Here is a 25,109-nt window from a genome sequence, read left to right as displayed (position 1 = left end):
AGTTCCTGCAGTAATTCTCAGAGGAATCTCGAGAATAATTTCTGGAAGAATTGCTGAAGAAATTCGTGGAGGAATCCCTTGACAAATTCCTGGAGGAATCACAGGAAGAATATTGGCGGAATTGGGGAGCGAATCGGACTGGACTTGAAAAGAAATCAACTTAACAATTTACAGATAACGTCTTTATTGCTAGGTTTCAGAATACAAACTAAAAATTCAAATTGAAAATTTCAAAAGCATGGACTGCTTCGATTGTCGATGGCATGCTGCGTTGCATTTACTCGACACTCCTCCTCAACGCTGCTGCTGTAGACCACACTGCTGTCGAAGTACCCCCAAACGTAGCCTCGCTATTGGCTTTGTCAGAAGGTCGGCTGCCATAGTTTCGCTTGGACAGTACTCGTACTGAACAACACCTTTCGTCTTCAAGTCCTTGGCGTAATGGAATTTGGTCGAAATATGTTTCGTACGATTACTGAACTTTTCAGCGTCCAGCATCTTCAAACAGCTCTGGTTGTCTTCATATAATAATATGTTCGTTTTCTCGCCTAGGTCCTCCAACAGTCTTTGCAGCCAAACCGCTTCCTGGGATGCTTCGGAAAGGGCTACAAACTCCGCTTCTGCTGTGGACAAGGAGACGCAGGTTTGCTTCCTGCAAGCCCACGAAATTGTACCTCCACAGTACTGGAACACGTACCCGCTGTTGGATTTCCGATCGGTACGGCATTCTGCCCAATCGGCGTCGGCGAAACCAACCAGACCAGAGGAATCACCGCTGCTGCTCAGTCGAAGCTTCATGTCTGCCGTCCCCTTCAAGTAGCGAACCGTTCGCTTCAGTTCGTCCCAGTCACGTTGGGTAGGGCAACTCACCTTACGACTCAGGATCGAAATCGCCGCTGCAATGTCGGGTCTGCTGTTTACTGCAATGTACAGCAACTGCCCAACTACCTTCTGGTACTCCAAATTGTTTGGAAGCAGGTCGCTGTCCTCTTCTATCTTGCAGTATCCAGGATCGATAGGCACGCTAGATGCTTTGGCATCCTGAAGACCGGCAGATTGGACAACACTCTCGATATACTTCCGCTGGCTGATGAAGAAGTCTCCATTTTCATCTCGATCAACTTCGATGCCCAAGTAGAGTTTGATATCGCCGAGACTGGTGATCTTGAAATTCTTCTGCAGTACCAGCTTCAACGCACCTACAATGCGCTCATCCTCACTCGCCACAATAAGATCATCAACATAGACGAGGACGTAGCACCACTTGCCACCAACTCGCTTTCTATAGAGACAGGGATCTGCCTCACAGCGCTCGTATCCATCCGCTACCAGAACCTCATGAAGACGCTGATTCCACGCACGAGCCGCTTGCTTAAGCCCGTACAAGGATCTCTTCAAACGGCATACCTTGCTTTCCTTTCCGCTGACGACGAACCCCGGAGGCTGCTTCATAAAAATCTCCTCCTCAAGGTTGCCGTTTAGGAACGCCGTTTTGACGTCGAATTGCTTGACGCACATCTTCTTCTTGGCTGCGACGGACATTAAAGCACGAAAAGTCGCATGACGAACCACAGGCGCAAAAACTTCACCGTAGTCTGTCCCGAGTCGCTGGTTGAATCCCTGAGCCACTAGCCTGGCTTTGTAACGAGCTATGTTGCCTGCTTCGTCCTGCTTCAGCGTATACACCCATTTGCATCCGATGGCGCGGCTTCCGACCGGCAGGTCGACCAATTCCCAAGCGTCGTTCTCTTGCATCGATGCCAGTTCTTCCAACATCGCTTTGCGCCACTCGTTGCTATTCGGACTTGATAACGCTTGCTTCAGGGATTTCGGCTCCTCCTGAACCGAAGTTTGTGCACTGCACGCATACCGCTTTGGAATGGCACCAAGGTTGGGTCTAGTGGATCTCCGGGGCGTATTGACATCCACGCACGGCATGTTCGGATGAGCGCCGTCAGATTGCGGCTCCGCTACATCCAATCGTTCATCTGGGACTTCCCAGACCTCATCGTCATCGGATTCGATTTGCTCATCCATCGGCTGCATTCGTTGAAACATGATCGATGGTACAACCAGATTTTCCTCCTCGGGACCTAGACCGGACCCGCAAGTACCAAGAAATTTAACGTCACGGCTAATAGTTACCTTTCCTGTTGCTTCATCGACCAGGCGGTATGCCTTCGACACCTCGCTGTACCCGACGAATCTCAACTTGATGGCCTTCCGATCCAGCTTACCTCGCTTCGCATTTGGCACATGACTATATGCATCTACGCCGAACCGCTGAACATGTCCAAGATTGGGCTTCTTCCCGTACCACCGCTCGTATGGTGTACCGCTGATTGACCGCGACGGCAGTCGGTTCTGCATGTAATTGGCCGTCATTACCGCTTCTCCCCAGAAACGGTTGCTCAGGTTTCCATCGATGAGCATGCACCTGGCCATTTCGACGAGATACCTGTTCTTCCGTTCAGCTACCCCATTTTGCTGTGGGGTGTACGGCGCCGTCAGTTGACCAACGATGCCATTTTGCTTCAAAAACGCCTTGAACTTCTTGCCGATGTACTCACCACCCCGATCGGACCGCAAAATTTTGGGCTTCCTTCCGAATTGCGTCTTGGCCATTTCAACAAACTCCTTTGCTTTCTCGAGCGCTTCGGATTTTTCACGCATCAAATAGACCACCGTGTACTTACTGTAGTCATCGATGAACGTGATGAAGTACCGCCTTCCACCCAGTGTCGTCGTCCGCATTGGTCCACAGACATCGGTGTGAACCAGATCCATCACCGCCGATGAAACACTTTTTGTCGCCTTCGGAAATGGTGCTCTGTGCATCTTGCCTTCAATGCACACTTCACAAGCACCGGTGCAGTTGCAGCTCTTCACTTTCACGCCTTCTGCCATGGTTGGTAGCTTCAATACCGCTTCACAGTCTCTGTGGCCCAACCGTCGATGCCACGCATGCACACAGTCGTCACTCGTGGTTGCCATGGATACGCGCTCGGTGGGTTGGCGCAACACGAACAAATTTCCGACAGACTCCGCCGTCGCGCAAACTTTTTCGCCTCTCATTATCCTTGCTCCACTCGCATCGAATATGACGACGAATCCTCGTTGCACCAGTCGCTTCACGGATAGCAAATTCGACTTCATCTCTGGAACGTAAAGCGCACACTCTATCGGCACTTCACGCCGTTGGCCAGCATCATTGATGACGGTGATCTGTCCAGATCCGCGACCTTCCGAGCGAGCTTTCGCACCGTTGGCAACCCAAACGTCCTCTGTAGCTGCATCGTCCAGATTGTGGAAGAATTCCCGGTAATTTGCAATGTGGCAAGTCGCACCGGAATCCAAAATCCATTGCTTTTCCACCTGATTGGCGCACCCAGTGAGGAACGCGTAGTGATCATCGTCGTCGTCGTCGCGCTGCGACACGTGGTTTGCTTTGTGTTGCTTGGATACCACCTTCGGTTGCTTGGTTACCGCCCCGCTCGCTTTCGTCGCTTTCCACGTTCGGAATTTTTCGCAACTTGCCTTCTGGTGGCCCAACTTTTTGCAGAAAAAACACCGATCCTTTTCGGTCTTCGAATCTGCATAAAGAACGGTTTCGGAATCGTCCCCGTCACCGTTGCGCTGCTTCTTTTTTGTCCACTCGTCAATGAGCTTACCTTTCACCATGTCCAGGGTCAAATCTTCCTCCGGTCGAGCTTCGAGAGCAGTGACCAACGTCTCGTACTCCTCCGGCAGACTGCTGAACAAAATGGCGACCAGCCACTGGTCATCCAGGATTTTCTCCGGCTGCAAATTGTTCAGTTTCTCGAACAATTCCGCCAGCTTCGACACGTGCGCTTCCATGTCCCCGTGCTTCTCCAGGCGTAGGCTGCAGATTTTCCGCATCACCGAAACTTTCGTCGTCAACGTCTTCTTCACGTGGAAATTTTCCAGAGCATTCCACGCCTCCGCCGCCGATTTGGCCTTCCTTATGTGGATGAGTTGGTTGTCCTCCACGGCCAATCCGATTGACGCCAGCGCTTGCTCGTCCTTGGTCCTCCACGCGTCCGTGACCGGTTCCGGTTTTGCATCTGCTACCGCCGTCCAATTGCCCTCCTTGGTCAGCAACAGCTTCATCCGGAAGCTCCAATTGTCGTAGTTGGAGCCATTCAGCTTCGGAAACGACACCAGCCTGTCTCCCATCTTGATGGACGAATACCTTCACCAGTTCCGATTCCGGTCGCAATGGCCCATAACCTATTGGCGGAATTGGGGAGCGAATCGGACTGGACTTGAAAAGAAATCAACTTAACAATTTACAGATAACGTCTTTATTGCTAGGTTTCAGAATACAAACTAAAAATTCAAATTGAAAATTTCAAAAGCATGGACTGCTTCGATTGTCGATGGCATGCTGCGTTGCATTTACTCGACAAAGAATTCCCGAAGAAACTGCAGATGGAGTCCTTGGAGAAATCCTGAAGGAATTGAGGGGTCCAGAACCAAAGGGGTGTAAGTGAACATTTTGTCGATTTTGAGCTAAGCATATCATAAAACTCTTCGATTTCAAGCTTTCAGGAACTTTTTAAGATTGTTTCTACGACGTTTGGAAAAATAACAATAAATCAGAGAAAATTGGGTTGATTTTGAAACTCCATACATTTTGTACGGGATGAAAAATTGGTCAAAAACTTTTAACCTCATTTACTTGAAAGTGTTTTTTTTTTGTCACTTACACCCCTTTGCTTCTAACCCCCTCAATTCTAAGAAGAGTTCGTGGAGGAACTCTTTGGGGAATCCCTGTAGCAGTTTCCGAAGAATCTGGGGAATCCCTGCAGGAGTTCCTGAAGAAACCCCAGGAGGAATCCCGGAAGCCATTCCTAAGAGAATCCCTAAACAGTTCCTGGAGGAAGTACTGGATTTATTCCTGGAGGAGTTTCTGAAAGAATTCCAAGAGGAATTCCTAAAAAAGTGTTCCTGGGGGAAATCCTTGGAGGAATTTATAAAATAATCCCTGGAGTTGTTCCTGAAAGAAACGCGGAAGGAATTCCCGGGTGAATCCCTGGAGGAATTCTTGAAGGAAAACCTGGAGAAAATGCATCAGGAGATGGAAAATTCATTAGAAATTAAAACCTAACCTGTTAACCTGTTAATGCTCAAATTTTCATTTTCGGAATGTTAAAATTGCAACAAGAACGACTGTGCCGCCACTAGCGTGGATTAATCTATGGCTTTTGCATATATAACGGAACATGTTTCCACGTACGCACTCAATTAGCAACCATGGGTGGTCCTCTATCGTGGCTATCCAGCTTTCTCCAAGCAACCACTCCGAACTATCAAGGTACCTTTGCCGTCTTCAGAGTTTTCATGTTGATATGCGGTGTGAACTTCTTCGACGAGGACTTTATGGTAGGGCCAGTGAACCAGTTTCGTTTCCTGGGACCCTACTTGAGCGGGTTCTACACCGTAATCGCGTGCGTTCTACATTTAATACGCTATCTAGGCGACGTTGATTCTACTATTCTAAGTCTGGCGGCGTTATTTTCCGCCATAGAAGTTATGATCAAGATCGGAGGAATGGCTCTCAAGCGCAAGTTGGGGGCAAAGCTGATAAACATTATTCTGGAAGATCGTAGCTACGAAGATGGCGATTTGGAGTGGTCCGTATTCCTTAAGTATCACACTCTGGCAAGGTAAGATCTTCCTGTGGTCAACCTCGAACCCGTTAGTCATATACCTCAGAGAAGCCTGAAACAATCTCCATTTTCAGAAAACTCATGTACATCACGATAATTTCGTACCCTTTCACGGCACTGATGTTGCTGTCCTATCCGGCACTGGCCGGCAAACTGGACGAGCACATGCTACCGGTGGGCTATTCGATTCCATTCTTCGACCACAAACAGCAACCTTGGTACGTGATCAACTACTTGATCATCGTCGTTCAGATGAGCTGGTGTGCGTTGGCTTTCATCGGAACGGACGGCCCGTTCTATTTGTGCGTGTGCTATTCGACTTGCAAGCTGGAAATTCTACAAAGTTACACGGCCAAGATCGGTGAAACCGAAGATGTCGAGGAGCAGAGGCGGTTGATGAGAAAAATCATCGAGATTCATACACATGTTTTGGAGTATTCAATGAAGGTGACTTTGTAAAAACCCTGTTGAACTTCAATTTCTTATTTTTTTTCAGATTTACCAGAGATTGTTCTGATTTCTACAAAGAGATCTACTTGAGCCAAGCCCTGTGCTCCATAGCACACATTTGTGTCTCTCTTTTTCATATTCAGCTGGTAAGTTTTCTACAGGGTTTTGGTTAATTTCGACTTTCATTCGCAAAAGCAAACCTTATTTTATGGATTAGATGGTAAGAGCGCCAGTGTAGTGTAGGGGGTGTCGTAGGTTCAAATCCCGGCAGGTTTTTTTTAATAGATTTGTTTTACAATAATGTCTAGTTGATCACATTGATCTCGTTTCTTACGCATCCGTAATTTATTCAATCTTCCCCTTGGAAAGAAATTGAAAAACAGCTCCTACGGTATGCTGGCAACGAACGTGGCCAAAATGTGGATCTTTTGCTACTGTGGGGAGCTGGTCGTTACCAAGTCCAACGAGCTATCGCAGGCGGTATACACCAACCGATGGTATGAACTGTGGTCCAAGAAGGACCTAAAGGCGATCCAATTCACACTGGCGAACGCTCAGCGCAATGTAGGGTTTTCGATCGGTGGATTTGGATTCTTGTCGTACGTTACGTTTACACAGGTGAGTGAACCAACATTTTTTTCTAGTTTCAAGAAGATGGCTTCTAAGAACATCTTTTCTTCCCAGATTATGAAAACTGCTTACAGCTGCAATGCATTTCTCCACAACATGATGAATTGAGGCTCACAAGCAACAACTTAGACATGATTAGTTCACTTGTTCATTCAATATCCAACTTAGCTTATTCAACAAAACGAGTGGCGAATTCAGGCATCAGAATGCCGACTTCAGATGCATGTTACACTCTATTTGGGACACTTGTGCCATAAGTGAGTTTAAATGATGATATGGTTACGGCTATAAGTGAAGTGTAAAACAATGCTAGTCGAATTCGCAGGGAGAGAACTCTGAAGTCCACTAAGACGTTAGTGGGGCACCCATTTATTATATCGATTTCCAGCCTAATGTAACAGTTATCTATAGCCCCCCTCGCTTTATATGCGGTTTTCCCACAGACAAACAGATGTCTCACTCTACTCAATTCCCATCGTTTCCCTTTTTAACGGATAATTCAAATATTCCGTAGTTCGCAAATCGCTCGCTCATGGCGCTCGCATCGTTTTTGCTCCTGTTTGACGTTTGCTTACTACCGCCATCTACTCAGTAGGTTTGCGTACCACATCGTAATTACCATTGGGCGATTATGTTTGCGTGACGATGATTTTTATCGCATTTTGTTCCAAGTGATACGTCTGTTTGTCTGTGGTTTTCCTATACTAAATACATTGCTTCTCACACTTTCGAGAACTCACCCCCCCCCCCCTTTTTTATAAGCGTGACGTTCTTCATGGTTTATATCTATCATACACGGTCAAGACGAAGGAACTCGATATCAAAGATCATTTGTAGTAGGGTAGAAGCTTCAGTTTTGGCCAGCCCGGAGTTTTGGCCATAGTGCGGTATTCAGCCTGTTACGATCTAAATCGGCTTAAATTTATTTTTTACTAGTAGATTCTAATATAATATGATGATTACAGCTGCGAAAACCATACATTTTGATTAAAAACTGGAAGAAAAAAATATTTTTTCTTAAAAAAACAGCTCTTGTTTATCTATTTTGGCCAGGGTGCTTCTAATTTGGCCACTCCCATAAGAAATACACGTGATTGGCCAAAATAGAAACCAAAGCTGAGAATATGGCCAAAACTGCGGCTATGCTTCTATTTTGGCCAGTGCCACTTTTAATACGAAAATCAAGTAGGGTGGGGCGGGGCAAGATGGGTCGCGGGGCAAGATGGGTCAGTGCCATTTTCGGGCGCATTACTCATGTTTTGATTATGATAATAATTTTGTTAGATGACCAGCATGAATATACAAAAGTTTGGGGCATTGATTGAAACATTATTCACTCTCATTGGAAATAAAAAATAAAATGGTTTTTAGCCATTTTTCTTATGCGATACATTCCATATAATCTCCATATAAACGGCCGCGGGGCAAGATGGGTCAACTATAATTTTGAACGTATTTTTGGAGCATTCAAAAGTTATTTATTTTTTATTACAAGACTATCTCATAAATGACTTCAATCAAGCGGAATGAACGCTCAAAATTATAACATAAAATTATGATAATTTTTTAGTGAAAACATCGATTTTCAAGTCGCCTCAGAAACACTCAAATCGTAAAGTTTTTTATATTCCAAATAAATTTATAAAATGTTTACTAGTAGCTCTTGTTTACTCAGTATGGATATTGAGCATATATGAATGCGGAACAAATCTTATATTTTGACGTTTTTCGTTGAGAAAATGTGAATTACTTAAAAGGTGACCCATCTTGCCCCGCACGTTTTTCACGGCGCAAAATCGATCACTTTTTAAAACGGTTTGTTTAACATCATATTTTGTATTTAATGAACTTTTTATCGACTTTTAGCATAGCTAACTAGTGTATTAAAGAGTAGCGAACGAATGCAAACCAATCCGATTTGTATTTACAAAGTTATGATGATCCATCCTTAGGCGACCCATCTTGCCCCGCCCCACCCTATTAGCTAGATTTCTGCATTTTTCTAATAAAGTATAGATCGAAACCTTTCATTTAACACATTGGTTGTTTTCATTGCATTATTGGTTATTTTTATAAAAATTATTTCCATTAGACTGGCCAAAACCGATGCCTGCACCCTAGTAGCAAGTAGTAGTCCGGATTACTGAATTAAAAAACCAATAATGTTAGTTTGTGTTGAGCACTGTTGAACATACACCAGATTTATATCCCACATGTTGAATAAAACCTGAGAAATAAAACCATTCTGCACTAAACCATCACCAGAGTCAGTCGACTTTTCTTTACTGACTTACATTCATGTCAGGTTATTGACCCAGCATGCATGTTGCCATTGAAAACAGAAGTTGTTTCGAAGAAAGAAGATTTTTCACCGAAAAAAAATGCAAACGAAAATGAAGCCTTATATTTTCTACGGTAACAACTTCCCGAATGGCACGGTAAGGGCTGATTTGCTTCTGCAAATCGGAGCGTCAGTTTTTCAGGAGGAGCGGCTCACAGCAGCGTCTGATCCCCATGTTAGGGGCGGCTGATCTACGTCCGAGTGCCATGGAAGCACTTGAAGCTCAACTGTGCACTATGGTCCTCCGGACAGTGGAGGGTTGATGTCCGGCCCTGCGAGCCAGCCGTAAAAAAACATTCCAACGGAAAATCAGCATCAGAGATAACGTCGAAAAAACGGAGAGTGCGCAGGAGCTTTAGTACCCTCTTTCATGGAATCCGAAGGTATACTAGGGCTCTAAGATATCTAGGACCTCCGGCCAAATTCCAGCCGCCCTATCGCCGGTGCATTTAAGGAGAACCGTGGCCTGACGTACGTACTGAAGGTACGTAATCAGGAACATGTGAAGCAACTGTTACAGATGAAGTAACTCAGTGATGGTACCGGTATCACAATCGAGGTACACCCGTCCTTTAATCAAATCCAGTGCGGTGTCACTAATCCCGACACCGTGTGTCTTAGTGACCAATACTTGGTCGAGAACCTGGCGGGCCAGAATGTCAAAGTGGTGCGACGCGTCTTATGCCGTAACGAGAAGGGCGAACCTGTCAACTCTCCGGACATCCTATTGACAATCATCGACACGGTTATCCCAGAACATATTGATTTTGTGTGGACCAAATGCCGAACCAGGAACTATTATCCCTCTCCGATGTTGTGTTCCCGCTGTTGGACCTTTGATCACACCGGTAAGCGGTGCTCGGTCACTCAACGGGCCTGCGGCAAGTGCAGCAAGACTGACGACGAGAAACTCACCACCAGCATTGCGGAAGGAGCAACTGCACTCGAGGTATCCAGAGGAAGAATAAATTGCGACGAACCGTCAGAACTGCGAAGAGTGGAATAAGAATCGCGAGAAAAACCAAAAGCTTGATACGAAACATGCGGTGTCAGCCGTGAATGTCCAGCTTACAAGAAAGACGTTGCTATCCAAATCCAACATCTCCGGGTCGACCTCGGCGTACCCAGCAGCTCGCCGGGACTACGAGCGCCGAGAAGCGGCTATGGTCAAGAAAAAAAATCCTCAAACAGATGACTCTTTTGCTGACATTGTCAGCGCTAGCAAGGACTCCGAAACAGACGAATTGAAGTCGATGGACCTGTTAAGACTTCAAAAGGAAAGACGAACGCATCGCCGAACTCGAACATGCTCTAGAAAAACGCAGCATCAACGCGCGACTAGAAAGTGCAAACAATCACAGTCCCACGGCGGAACTAGTGCGGCAGGTGGCCGAACTAACTGCCACTGTCAGAAAACTTCAGGATAACCTGACGAACCAGCCGAACACCCAAATTTTGAACTATCCGAGAAACGCTACCAAACCACACGCAACGAATGCCGACAAATCATCAGGGAAGCCAAAGAAGAAGGTTGGACCGCTTTCCCCGACACAATCAACGAAGACCAGTCATTGTCGGAGCTTTGGAGAAAAATCAACAGCATTCAGGACAAACGCCGAGTTAAAGGTTTCTCTCTTAAGATTGACGGAATAACCACCCGGGACCCACAGAAGGTCGCCGGTTCCCTCGCGGAATACTTTTATCTTTATGGGATATCTGATATCGACATGGAGGGTATTTGTATTAGCGCCATCCCAATATGGTATACTGGGTTTATTCAGCAATAGTCCGGCCGAAAATAACATATGCTTCATTTGTCTGGTGGCCCAAAACAAATGAGGTAACCACTCAAAGGAAATTAAGCAAGTTTCAAAGGCTTGCTTGCATATCAATAACAGGGGCAATGAAAAGTACACCATCAGCTGCTTTAGATGCCCTTCTCAATATACTACCGCTGCATCAATTTGTGCAAATGCAAGCGGCAAAAAGTGCCCTGCGATTCATTCGTTTCAACAAAATAATGGACGGGGATCTTGTGGGTCATCTGAAGATCATTAGACTTCGATCTGAACTCAAGTATAAAAACAGTAGAAGATTGGATGATTACGAAGACCAACTATGATGTTCCCTTTAAAGTGGTGAAACCAAGCCGCTATGTTTGGGATTCTGGTGGGCCAAGTTTACGTCCAGGTTCTATTGTATTTTATACTGACGGTTCCAAAATGGGTGAAAATACAGGGGCTGGAATTGTAGGCCCTGGCATCAATAAAGCTATACCAATGGGATACAGTACCACTGTGTTTCAAGCAGAAATTCATGCAATTTTGGAATACGTGAGTCAAGAGAAACTACAGGTTTGCCAAAATCTGTATCTTCTCAGATAGTGAAGCTGCTCTGAATGCGCTAAAGGCATTCACGTGCCAATCTAAGCTGGTGTGGGAATGCATTCTTTCTCTGAAGCAATTGGCCATTAGGAACGAAGTTATATTATATTGGGTTCCAGGTCATTGTGGAATTCAATGAAATGAAAAAGCCGACAACTTAGCAAGACAGGAAGACAGGGTGCAGCATCGTGTTTTGTTGGCCCTGAACCATTTTGTGGAGTTCCGATTGTACTCTTAGAATGAAACTTAAAACCTGGGAAATGTCTATGGTATTATCTAATTGGAATGCTACGGATACCTGTAGAAAAGCTAAAAGATTTATAAGACCCAGTGCAGCAAAAGCCAAGGCCATATTAAATCTGAACAAAAAAGATCTCAGGGTAATAACCGGTCTGATGACTGGGCAGTGCCCAAGCAAATATCACTTAAATAAGATTGGTAAAATCTTCTGAATGTGATTTTTGTCAAACGGAAAACGAAACTGCTGAACACATTCTATGCAAATGTGGAGTATTACATAATTTAAGGTCGTCAATATTAGGGAAAGGGTTATTAGAGCCCTTGGAAATTTGGCAATTTAATCCGAACAGGAAAATCGACTTCATAAAACGAGTTGAGCCTAATTGGGATCAAGTCCCGAATAAAAAATACAGTAGAAAAACCGAATGTTGTATTGTAACAGTACTATTTAGAACTATATTGTTACAATAAACACCACTGTAAAAATAAACAATACAAAAACAATAAGATGTAATGTAAACACCATACAGTGAATTGTAAATAAGATTTTTACAATATACTATACGGGTTGTTAAGTATCGTAACAATATAAAAAAATATTTTTCTCCATATATATTTTTTTACAAAACCATACATTTTATTGTAAATGAATTGTTAGAAATACTGATACGTGGGCTTTAATATACCGTACATTGTATGGTACACGTATGGTTTCAAACAATAAAACGTACCGTAAATATATTGTTTTTAATTGAATTTCACTACTGGTTATAAATTTAATCGTGGTTTTGGAATGGTTCTCTTTTGTTATGTTACATTAGATAAACCATATAATGTAATATTATCTCGTCATGTTCCTTCGTTAATGGCAGTTCTAGCCAAACTAACCTAAACTCGTCTAAGTGTGAGTAGCCTATGATTGCATTAACAGTTGAAGCTTAGGCTCCCATGTCCCACCAGCCAGATAACTGGGTTTTGCAAACTAAGCATTATTTGTGGCAACACTTTGAGCGGCATGATGGAACTATGCCTAGCGCGCTAAGTGTTATAGACCACTAATGTAGTTGCATGAAGTGGGTGACGAGGTACATAAGTATCATTACAGCGTGCTTAACCGTTATTGCAATATTGAGGCTCCAGTTTGACTGAACTATGAAATATGTACATAACAACTCATGAAAAAACTGTCAAGTTCGATTCAACTATAAGTTAGGTTAAAATGCGAAGACGTACTTATATCAGAAGTCGTTTCAGTGTCCAGTCCAGTCCTTATGTTAAAAATGGCTCTACGTCAAAAATAAATCGCATTTTATTCGGTTGTGGTACAAGGCTAGTTCACATGAGAGAAGAAGAGAAAGAATAGTGTTGAACTCATCCACAGATTTACGGTAATCTGGCCTGCGTCTTTCCGGGTTGACCTACATTCGTATTCCTCTCATCGCACTCTACATACCTAGCCCGCCATATCTCTTGGATATGCGCAGTCCTTAGGACACTTGGTTTACCACTATTTAAACATTTTATTGACTTTAAATAGATGTTTCAACTTATTCACTTTTTTCTCTTTCATTTCCTTTGCAACAAAAATGTCACGAACATCAACAAAACAAAGCACGGAAAAAATCTTAAACTGAATAAATAATTAAAAATGCACGGAAAAAGATTGTTTCGGAATAGTGAATGGTTCAAACGTAAGAAAAACAGTATAATATATTGTTACATAAAGATCGGATGTAAATGTATAGTAGCTACCAATGTGTACAGCTTTTAGCGAACCATTCCATTACAATACACTATATTGTAGCTGGTACACTGTATGGTATAGGAATGGTTTTCACCAAATACCCTATGGTTAGTTTTTATCCGGGGTGCTACATCAACCAATGTCCATCACATCTCAATTGTGACAGGATATTTGATAAGCACTAGAGCAAAAATGGGTCATGCCACAATATTCCTACACAATGGAAGCAGTGGTTTCAAAGGCTCTACAGATAAGGGATAAAAAAGCGCCATCCCAACCAACAGTTTAGTATAGTCGACTTCCCGACTACCCCCGACCAAGGTCAACTCTTCAATCAACCCTTCTCCTTGGCGGAACTCAACTAAGCCCTTAGCAGGGTCAAGGGCAAGTCCAGGGTTGTTACAACAGCGCGGATTTTGCGAATTTCGCGGATTTCGCGATTTTCGCGGATTTGCCACTAGAATTCGGCCCTCGCGCGGATTTGGCGCGGAATTGGTTTTGCTATTCCGTCATGCATTTTTTTGCATAGCTAGCACTCTCTCACCTTTATAAATGATCATTTAACATAACATAATATCTATGTATTAGATTTGAATGAACTAAACTTTGAGCTCTATACTCCGAATACTTGTGAGAAATTTTTATAACGAAATCCAGGAAATCATCAAGGGTCTTCTTCAAAGTGCATCCCAAGGATTTATCTATGGATTTCTTCTGATACTCTTTGTGAATGATCTTTCATCTTTTTTCTTTTTTGGATTAATGCTTTCACCTTAAATAATCTTAAATGAATTGTTTCATAATGTTTGAAAATTCTCTATAAAAAAAATCCTGTAGTAATATCGAAAGAAATTACTAAAGAAAATTCTCGAAAGAGTTTGTCTGACAAAACTATAAGAATTTGAATTGAATTGTCATGTGAAGCATTTCTGAATTACTGGAATCTCTTATAAAATTGGATGAAACTCCACAAAAGATATCTCTGGATAAATTCTGCAACAATTTCTCCAAGATGATCGATCATGCGCGTAACTACAACGCATTTACAGGGGATAGACAAAATGATCGGGACAGGCAAAATTATCACTTTTCAAAAAATGGTCAAATAGCTGTAACTTTTTAAAAAGTGCATCAAAAAATCTAAAAATTTTATCAATGGTCCAATTTTGGGAAAGAACGAGCTATTCTACATGGAGTTAAAAAGATTCTAGAAAAAGTCAAACTTATCTGATAGCTAATTTTGAGCTGTTATATCTCCGGATTCAATGAATCAAATGCAATGAAATTTTGAGCGTTTATGACTTATGTGATAAGCTTTGAAAAACTTTTGACATAACCTAAAATTGTTCACACGGAAGAAAATTATAACGATTAGAATATTTGTCTAATAAAACACCAAATTTTCAAAAACTTCAACATCGTTACAAAATTCAAGATGCTAATTATAATTCAATTGAATTCCCTCTAATTGACTTGTATACAAATATGTTTTGATGGAAAGTAACAACATAACCGGTAATAAATTGAAAAAGTAATGGGATGCATATTAAAAATAGACCAATTTTCTGAAAAAACAAAAAATAAATGAAATTGCTATAACTTTGTCTCTTGTATGTAATAATTTCAAGTTAAGTCAAACGTTTTTCAGAGCTCATTATGTAGGGTATCGCGCCACTTGGGCGGTAGCTTCTATCTATATTCGTCTGTTTTCCACTATAACTTAGTCAATTTTGAACCAATTGACTTGAAATGTTGTACACGGGTAGATACTATACCTATCTCACCACATTCCAAAAGATGTGTCAATTGGTTCAAATTTGACTGAGTTATAGTGGAAAACAGACGAATATAGAAGCCACCGCCCAAGTGACGCGATTCCCTAAGTCATGAATGGTCAAAATATCATTGCATTCGGTTCATTGAATCCGGAGATATAACAGCTCAAAGTTGACCATCGGATACATACACCTTTTTCTAGAATCTTAATACCTTCGTACAGAATAGTCCGATCTTTCCCAAAATTGGACCATCGATACAGAACTGATTGATCAACTTACAGTAAAAATTTCAGATTTTTCGATGCACTTTTCAAAAAGTTACAGCTATTTGACCATTTTTTTGAAAAGTGAAAATTTTGCCTGTCCCGATCATTTTGTCTATCCCCTACACAGATCGAAAAAAGAGTGTAAAATTCTGTGACATATGATGCACATAATTGGAGCGTGGGATATCACAGACGCTTACATGACATATCATGTAAAGTTCATGAAATATCATGTAAACATCCATTATATGTCATGTAGTTCAGCATGACTCTGAGAGTATACATGACATATAACACAAATTTACATGATATATCATGTAAACCATCACAACACTAAGTTTACATGACTAAATTGAAGTTTACATGACGTGTAAATCTCATTATTTTTATCTGTGTAGTATCTCCCAAGTTGTGCATGCTTGCTGTAGTGCATAACAAGCGCGCTCGGCATTGGAGCAGAGGGGACAAATGCTCTGTAGTTACGCAGTATGGATATGGTACGATTGATCCTTTGAATACAAGTTTCTTAAACATAAAAAATAAAAACATTCAAATTTGTTTCTTAGATTTTTTTTTACAAATATTTCTGAGGAATCCATGGCTGGAGTAATCCATCCATCAGAAGCCACTAAAAGAGTTCCCGTAAGAATAGATTTAACAATGGAATTTTCACAGTGATCCAACACATAGTTCTAGAGGCATTTCTTGTAGAAATCCTTAGATCATTTTAGGAAAATCTGTCGAGGCACCATGAAGGAAATTACATGTAAATCCGTGTGAGAATTATAGCGAAAAAAATTAAGAAAACCCCTGGCGAATCTTTAAAGGAATTCATGGACAAAAAACTGGAAACATTCTTAAAATGTTATTGAAAAAAATCTAAAAAAATAATTGAACCAGCTAAGGACTGTTCATTTTATAAAGAGGACAACTTTGCAAGGCTATAAAAAGAAAACACGTAGTTCAAATTTGAGCAGCCTTGGTTGGTTGTTCAGTACATTATATTAGCAGATAATAACTATAATTAAATTGGGTTAAAATTGTTGGACTTCATAGAAATGTGGCAAAGTGTTATGAGAGGTCAATTTTTCGATCCCAAAAAACTAAAGATAAACACAAAATTACTGTAAAACATCGGTGTATCGTTTTTAATTTCATAAAAGTGTTTGCCATACTGCAGCAGTATGAGTGATACATATTCTGGCACAATATAGACCTAATCGGAATATTAGTTGTTGAGATATTTAAGTTACAAGTTGGTCTCGATTTTCAGAACAAAATTTATTTGTTAAACAAAAAATATGAGAATATTAAATTTTGAATGTTTTCAATGGATCTAGCCGAAAGTACTAATAATGCAATTTCAAATGCAGAAAACCGCTTCTTGATAGCATTGTTGGCTTGGTTACTGTGCTTCATGGCAGTTACCGGAGGAAAAACAGCTTCGTTCTTTGAAGGTTCTTCTAAATAACGATGTAACCCATTGCAAATACAACATAACAATGATGTCGAAAATAAAACTTTACATGTAGTTATTTTCAAATAAGGTATATAATCACATAGGATCAAGCCTTGCAGAAAATAAATAATAATAAGCTTCTCTAGAATCGAAAACTTGCATTTATGGGGCAAAAAAATATGAAATTTTTCACTATGGCCATAATTAAGGATTAAATTTATGATGAAGAATGTACTTTAAAGCATATTTTTCTTCAGTATAATTAAGAATGCGATTCTCTTCTATACTGGACAAACTTTGAACTGAATCCGTAGTGTTATTGAATCACTGGAATTAAATAAGTATGTTTTATCAATTTCATTGATAACAAGGCAACTTACTATATCAAGCTGTATAATGCTTGGTGCATTATTATTGACCAACTATTACGTTCTACCTTTAGTAGAATAGTATTAGATCCCAACACATTGAAAAGTTCATAAAAATTTAAAAGTTATGTATGTGGAAAGTTATGTAGAATTTTGAGAAATTGGTTTTTATTGAGTTTTAACGAAAACCACTCCAGTTCCATCACTAAGGACAATTTGTATAATGTTATATTTTTCCTACACTGTAGAATAGCTATGGGAGTTTATGTGAAAAACTGGTAATGATTTTATTGAAAAATAAAAAAGATATCACTCAAATAAGGTGTCCTCTTTATAAAATGAACAGTCCTTAGTAAATCTTTAAAAAAATGCAACATTGTCTTTCAGGAACCTTCACAGAGTTGCTGTAGGGATTTTTTAGTAGTATCACTGCGGAGGAAGGTATTTTCTGTTTTTCACAGGCGTCTCTTCCTCTTGGCATTTCTTCAGTATTTTCTAGATGCGCTGTCCATAAACTACGTAAACTAATTTTTGGGCATTTCAGAGCCATCCTCGCCCCATCCACCGTTATAGACAAAATGATCGACATTAGTATAAAGTGTAGACTTTGATCAGGCCACTCCCTGCTCCTTAGAGTCTATATAGTTCATGGATGGGCCTTAAAATATTCTACTTAGAATCTAAAGTTTTTTTTCCAGAACTTCTCACTGAGATTCTTCAGATGTCTGAGTAATGTTACTTAAAAAAATCGCAAAGTTAAGTTCTAAGAACTACCCCCACAATATCCTACTAGAATTCATGCTCATTATCTCAAGAATTGTTCGAAAAGGTTTGTATCAAGCATTGTATTGAAAAACTTTAGAAATTCTTCCCGTTTCATTCAGGTATTTTACGAGTTTTTAGGGATATCTCCATGAATAAATTTTAGTAGTTTTATTTTTAATTCTCCAATGTTTTCTTTGCTAGCCATTTCTTCAATCTTTCAATTTCAAGCACCCTTACTTCATGCACTATTGTAAAGTGTTAAAATTTAATTTTCAATATATACGCATTATATAAAAATAAAGCTTACGCGGATTTGGCGCGAATTCATTTTCACAATTGCGTGGATTTGGCGCGGATTCAAATTTTGCTCGCGCGGAATCGGCGCGGATTTTTTTCCATGCTTCTTGTAACAACCCTGCAAGTCAGCAGGACCAAGGACCAACGTCAACTCTTCAATCAACCCTTCTCCATGCTCATTGCTAAAGCTTCTCACATAATGCAGAGAAAGAAAGCTATTCGAGTTAATAAATCAAGAATGGAACGCCGGCACGCTACCGGAGTACTTGAGGCGCAGCCTAGTAGAAATTGTATCCCTCGATCTTGCCAAGGCTTACAACCGAGCCTGGGCCCCCAGCATTCTCAAGCAACTTGTAGAATGGGGAGTACCCGGGAAACTGTTGCATTTCATTCAGAACTTTCTGACAAACAGAACCTTCGAGGTCCTTGTCGGAAACCACCGATCGTCAAGAAGGAGGAGACCGGACTGCCACAAGGCTCTGTGATTTCGGTTACACTTTTTTTCGTAGCCATGAGCGGGCGTCTTTCTAGTGTTGCCGATAGGAGTGTTTATTTTAGTATATGCAGACGATATCCTGCTCCTAGTCACCAGAAAACATCCTCGGGCAATACGCCGGAAGATGCAAGCGACAGTGAATGCTGTCACCTGTCACCAAATGGACTGGCAACACGGGCTTCGAACCCTCAAGATTACACATCTGCAACTCGACTCACCGCTCGCCAAAAAACACCGATCACGGCCAACAGACAGACGGTCGCCTTGAAGAAGACCCTTAAGGTCCTGGGAGTGACACTTGATCTAGCGCTTTCTTTTCGTAGCTACTTCCTCGCGATTAAGGAGAATTGTGCAAACCGTGTGAACTTGATCCGCAGTATATCCTCCAAACGGACGCGTAGCGACCGTGCCACGCGACGCTGAGTGGCCGATGCTGTGATTTGCTGTCGCCTCTTCTATGGAATCGAGATTACCAGCCGAGTACAAGACAATCTATTGAGAACACTTTCGCCGATCTACAACAATACCATCCGCGCAATCTTTGGACTACTGCCTTCAACTTCTCTTAACTCAGCCTGCGCAGAAACCGGCGTGTAACCTTTCCGTTACAAATCGGCTCTGACCCTTAGAAACCGTTCCGTCAGTTTTCTTGAAAAGACCAAGGAAGACGGGTAGACTTGCTTCCTCGAAGAGAATGCGAACTCTGCCCTAACCGCTATGTCCAACATCCAGCTTCCTCCGGTGGCCGGGCTCTACCGAATCGGACCCAGAAGCTGGGCGGCCAAGAGACCTTAGGTAGCTCAAAACATTAAGAGCCGTTTCCGGAAGCAGTACAATCCCACGGAGGTATAGACCGCTTTCAGAGAGGTTCTTAATAGAAAATTAATGAAGTTCGATACACTGACGGATCCAAGTTGGCGGGACGGGTTGGTCTCGGTATCTACAGCCGCACTACAGAAATGCAACCAGCCTCCCTATTCAGTGCTCCGACTTTTCGGCCGAAACTGCGACCTTTTATTAGTCATCACGACGCCCTGTGACGACCTTCTGCTGATCGTCAGTGACTCGTACAGCGCCCTGCCAGCAATTGCAAATCCGAACAACCGATACCCTTACATACAGCAAATCCAGGCAGCCTTGGATGATTCTGTGAGAAGCAGGGTTCCTGATTTCCACTTTTCATCTTCTTCCACATTCGAAGACAGTCAGCAGTGAACGGTTGTCGCTTTAGTTTGTGTGTTTGCTTGTCAGCGACGACAGCAAACTCCGGCGAACGGTGGGAAGCCACACTTACAAATTTCTCATTCGTCAACATTCGCATCGCAAGCGATCGCGCGGCGATGCGATTCGTGAGTGATACGAGTGATTTTGTGCATACGATTTTTTGATGTTTTCAAATTTTTTTATTATTTTCTTTGCTAATCTAGCATTTCAACAACAATACACTAAAAATGTATGCATTACATGCAAAAATTCTCTTCTAGTTATGATAATAGCCGCTTCGATCGCTCACCAGCATTCTTCACCATTCGCCATTCATTAATTCGCGTGCGATCCAAACTGCGACGAATGGCAACGAATATCCATGTCAACCAACTTGCGCATCGCTTCCCACTGGTGATGGGTTCGCGCGTTTGATCACGACTATCCGTTTGCTGCATCTTTCTCGATTCGCTTCAGCAAAGAGGAGTGAATATGAATGGAGTAAGGCGAATATACCGATCCTTGGGAGAAGCAACGTGGTCAATAACGTGCCATCATATCAACATAGGCGTAGCGAGGTGTACATAGCAACCTTATGTTGAATCAATAAAATGTTCATTCCCAGTTGTTAATCCTTCGAGATAAGACGTGTTTCTATTCGCGCTAGCTGCATAACTCTGTCAGGTTATGGGCCCAGAGAATAGAACGAATTCAATTCTATTCGGAGCGATTTATTGGAAGTGAGAATCAAGAAGCGAAGAAGTAATGGAGTGGGGAAGAATCCCGCGGCTCAACAATACCAACTACTAGTCGTGGTCGTTTGCGGTTCAAGCGCTGCTGAGACGGGAGCAACTATGGAAGTTTGCCGACCCAGGGACAGCACCGAATCCGATAACCGAATTTTGGATGAATGGAGACGAGAAGGCACTGGCTACAATACAGCTAACTCCGGAGGAGAGTCAGTACTGCATCATTTAGGACAAAACGGTGGCGAAATCGAAATGGGTAGCGTTGAAGGAGCATCATAACAAGGCTTCGCCAGGATTAAAGGTGACTCTCTTGAAGCAGATCACAAACCATAACTACCGCGTTGGAGAAAGCATGAAAGCGTATCTTGCGGAGATTATGAAGAACTACGCAAGGCTGGAAAACTCCGGATTCCAGATGCAAGAATGTATGAAGGTTGCTGTTCCGTCGGAAGAACAGCACAGGACCGGTAGCTCGATGGGAAGGAGGGACACTTAGCCTTCAGATAGGCTATGGCTTCCACTGGGGAGGAAAAGGCGTTGTCTACTAAAAACTACTTAACTAGCTATATTTCTCTTGTTGATACGCGTTTACATGGCGGTGGTTGAAAGAAGACTGTTTTCTCTGCACCGCGCACGCAATCTTCCAAGGAGAAGGAGGTAGGAGGTGCGCTGCGCTGTGGCTATGATGGAATCTTCCATGCACATAGGCGATGGTGCGATGGTTCGGCTGTCGTCGGCGGCTGGCACATAAGGACATGCAGCTTATGCATGGTCGGTCGATCCTTGCATGCGTGTTCGTTCACGTTGTCGCTCGGTCGGTTGAATGGGCAAGCAAACGACGTAGTGTGTGTGAGGGTAAATTGGGTGATTGTTAGTTGGGAATGGAGCCGTAACATACTCGCGGCGACTCGAGGTTAGTGTGGAGGACAAGGCAATATGCAACTTCGCGTTGGGAGCGAACAGTTGCCCTCATTCTTCGTGGACTACCAGACTCGTTCAACCCCTTGACGACGGCCTTGGAAGCTCGTGATGAAGATGAACTCACGCTAGAAATGGTGATGAAGCTCGTTGACGAAGCAGAGAAGCAGTCCAAACAGAAGGGAGAATTGAACGAACAGATTTTGAAAATCGGAGCCAGAGGTAAGCAGCAGAAATCAGTAACCTGCTACTTCGGCATGGTACACAAATTACGTAACGCTAAAATCAGCGTTTTCAGACTCCCCCCTCCCCCATGTAACGCTTTTTGTATGAAAACCAAAAATATTTTGTATGGCTCGTAACGCTAAGCTAGACTCCCCCCCTCCCCCTATAGCGTTACGTAATTTGTGTACGATGCCTTCTGTGGAAGGCAAGGTCACCGGAAGAAGGATTGTCGAGCATACTTGTCGGAGCAAAATACCAACGTACCAAATGTTCAAATCATTCCTGCGTTTGGACAGTACTGTGCAATCGGTTATTTCTGCTGCAGATGGAAAAGCGATTCGTACCGGCGGTGTTGGGGACTGTGTGATTCGATGCGTCGACAGAAACGGTGAAGAAGTCAAGATCACGTTAACAGAAGTAATCTACGCCCCTGAGCTGGAAGGAAATTTGATATCTGTGACGAAGCTTGCAAAGAAAGGTGTTCGAACCATATTTGATGACAACAGATGCAGTATGTTTTTCAATGGAACTGAAATCGCAACAGCAGATCGAGTAAGTGGACGGCCGAACACAGTGCAGGACTCTCGTTCCTTGATGGTGTACAATCGTCAACATAACAAGGATTGCCAGCATTTGTGGCATCGCTGACTCGGCCACAGAGATCCAGATGTTCTATGTGAGATCGAACGGAAGCACTTGGCGACCGAGAGACAAGTGAAGAATTGCGGAATACAGATGACGTGTGAATGTTGCATTGAGGGAAAGATGCCACGACCGGCATTTCCATTGGTAGCTGTGAAGACTTCAAAGGAGATTCTGGACATCGTTCATAGTGATGTTAGTGGCCCGATGACGATAACTCCAGGCGGATGTAGATACTACCTAACCATGATAGACGATCACAGCCGCTACACGATGGTGTATTTTTTGAAATCGGAAGTTGAAGACAGAATTCGTGAGTATGTACGTTTTACTGAAAATCAATTTGGAAAGAAGCCGAAAATCATCCGATCGGACAGAGGAGCAAATTCTACGCTGAAGAAGGCATCAAGGCAGAGTATACAGCCGGCTACGCGCCACAACAGAACGGCATGGCCGAAAGAAAGAACAGAAGCCTGAATGAGATGGGACTTTGCATGCTGTTGGACGCTGGACTACCAAGGAAGTTTTGGGCGGAAGCTGTCAATACGGCGGCATATTTGCATATCCGCGGAGGGACCTCTGACGGATGCAAACATCAACGAAGTTCCTGTACAATTGACGGATGAGATTGCTGCTGAACAGGAGGACGTTGTTCATCGTGGTGAACTTGATGATTCATTGCAATTTTACGAGGCCGAAGATGATGGTGAAACTGGAGAGGCTGTGCATCAAGATGTGCCAGAAGATGAGCATCAAGTAGTAGATCAAACTAACGAAATTGCGACAGTCCGTCGATTAGCTCGGTCGAACATAGGAGTGCGTCCGGAGAGGTTCGCGGAAACCATCAGACTGACCGTGCATCAAGCAGAGCCGAAAACATTCGAAGAAGCTGTCTCCGGCACAGAAAGCGCAAAATGCGATGAAGGAAGGAGAAATGCGATGCACGAAGAGATGGCGTCTCACCGTGAAAACGGGACCTGGGAGATCACTGAACTACCTCCAGGACGTAAGGCAATAGGATGCAAATGGGACTACAAGCAGATGCAGGTTGAGACCGGTCAAGTGGCAAGATACAAAGCCAGACTAGTGGCCCGAGGATTTTCTCAAAAATTCGGGACGGATTATGACCGGATTATGCTCCGGTTGTGAAGCAAACAACTTTTCGAACAGTTTTAACACTCGCAAGCAGGGACCGGATGCTGGTGCGCCATGTGGACATCAAAACAGCGTACCTATACGGAGAGCTACAGGAGGAGATCTACATGAAGCAACCTCCAGGTTTCAAGGTCAACAATCCCAATGACGTGTGCACACTACGAAAAGCCTCTATGGACTGAAACAAGCAGTGAGAGTTTGGAACCATAAGATTGATAGCATTTTCAGAAAGATGGGATTTCGAAGCTCAACAGCTGATCCTTGCCTATACGTCAAGCAAACAAAGAAGTCCAAAATGTATCTCCTGATCTACGTCGATGATATTGTTATAAACTTGATTGGGTGTTTGCTGTATATTGCCGTCAACACTAGGCCGGATGTGGCGATTGCAACGACGATTCTTGGAGTATCAAACCCTATGACTGCTGACTGGAACGAAGCCAAAAGAATCCTGCAGTATCTTAAAGGCACAGTGAACCGCTGTTTGTATTTGGGTGGACGAGCATCAAACGAGATGGAATGCTGCGTGTATGCAGACTGGGCTGGTGAAATCGGCGACCGGAAATCGAATACCGGTTACATTTTCAAGTTTTGTGCTGGTCTGGTCGACTGGAGATGCAGCAAGCAAACTGGTGTATCGTTATCAAGTACCGAGGCAGAATACATCGCACTAGCTGAATGTCTTCAAGAACTTTAATGGATGCGCAAGCTGATGGATGACCTAAACGAACCGTTGAAGCTACCTGTACGCGTTAATGAAGATAACCAGAGCTGCATAGAACTACACGGAAATCCAAACATATAGACATGAAGTACCGCCATGTGAAGGACCTTGTGGAGAATGGAGTTGTTACCACCCAATATTGCCCGACGGACAAGATGGAAGCAGACTTGGGAGCAGATCTATTAACCAAGCTTTTGGGAGCAGTCAAACTAAAGCAACTTAGAGAAGCAATTGGAATACGATTGGCCAATGTTGAGGAGGAGTGTAAGAAGCAACGTGGTCAATACCGTGCCATCATAGCAACATAGGCGTAGCGAGGTGTACAATGTAGGTACACTATAGTAACCTTATTATATTGAATCAATCAAATTTGTATTCCCAGTTGTTAATCCTTCGAGATAAGACTTGTTCCTACTCGCGCTAGCTGCATAACTCTGTCAGATTCACCTGCCAAAATCACACGCATGCCGCATCGGTTTCATGCCGCGAGCAAATATATGCAGAGACAAAAACGTGAGTCTCTTGACTGACGGACGTTAGGTGATCGAAAGGTGAAAGCAGCACTTCGATGAGCATCTGAAT

The 25,109-nt window shown here is 42.9% G+C and overlaps 2 protein-coding genes across 3 annotated transcripts in view; one reads left to right on the top strand and one right to left on the bottom strand.

Annotated features, from left to right (window-relative positions):
- LOC109409852 (V-type proton ATPase subunit F) overlaps positions 1-25,109 on the bottom strand; it is a 421,144-nt gene that overhangs the window by 8,336 nt on the left and 387,699 nt on the right. The gene's annotated exons all lie outside the window — the stretch shown is intronic.
- LOC109397072 (odorant receptor 63a-like) lies at positions 4,699-9,039 on the top strand. Its single transcript, XM_029876298.2, has 5 exons — positions 4,699-5,690; positions 5,768-6,127; positions 6,190-6,289; positions 6,513-6,761; positions 6,828-9,039. The coding sequence occupies exons 1-5, from the start codon at positions 5,278-5,280 to the stop codon at positions 6,879-6,881; spliced, it is 1,176 nt and encodes a 391-aa protein (XP_029732158.2). The 5' UTR covers positions 4,699-5,277; the 3' UTR covers positions 6,882-9,039.

The sequence above is a fragment of the Aedes albopictus genome, chromosome 3 (assembly GCF_035046485.1).
Source record: "Aedes albopictus strain Foshan chromosome 3, AalbF5, whole genome shotgun sequence".
Classification (NCBI taxonomy): Eukaryota; Metazoa; Arthropoda; class Insecta; order Diptera; family Culicidae; genus Aedes; species Aedes albopictus.
The sequence above is the reverse complement of the archived record's forward strand: the minus strand, read 5'-3'. Positions and strand labels throughout refer to the sequence as shown.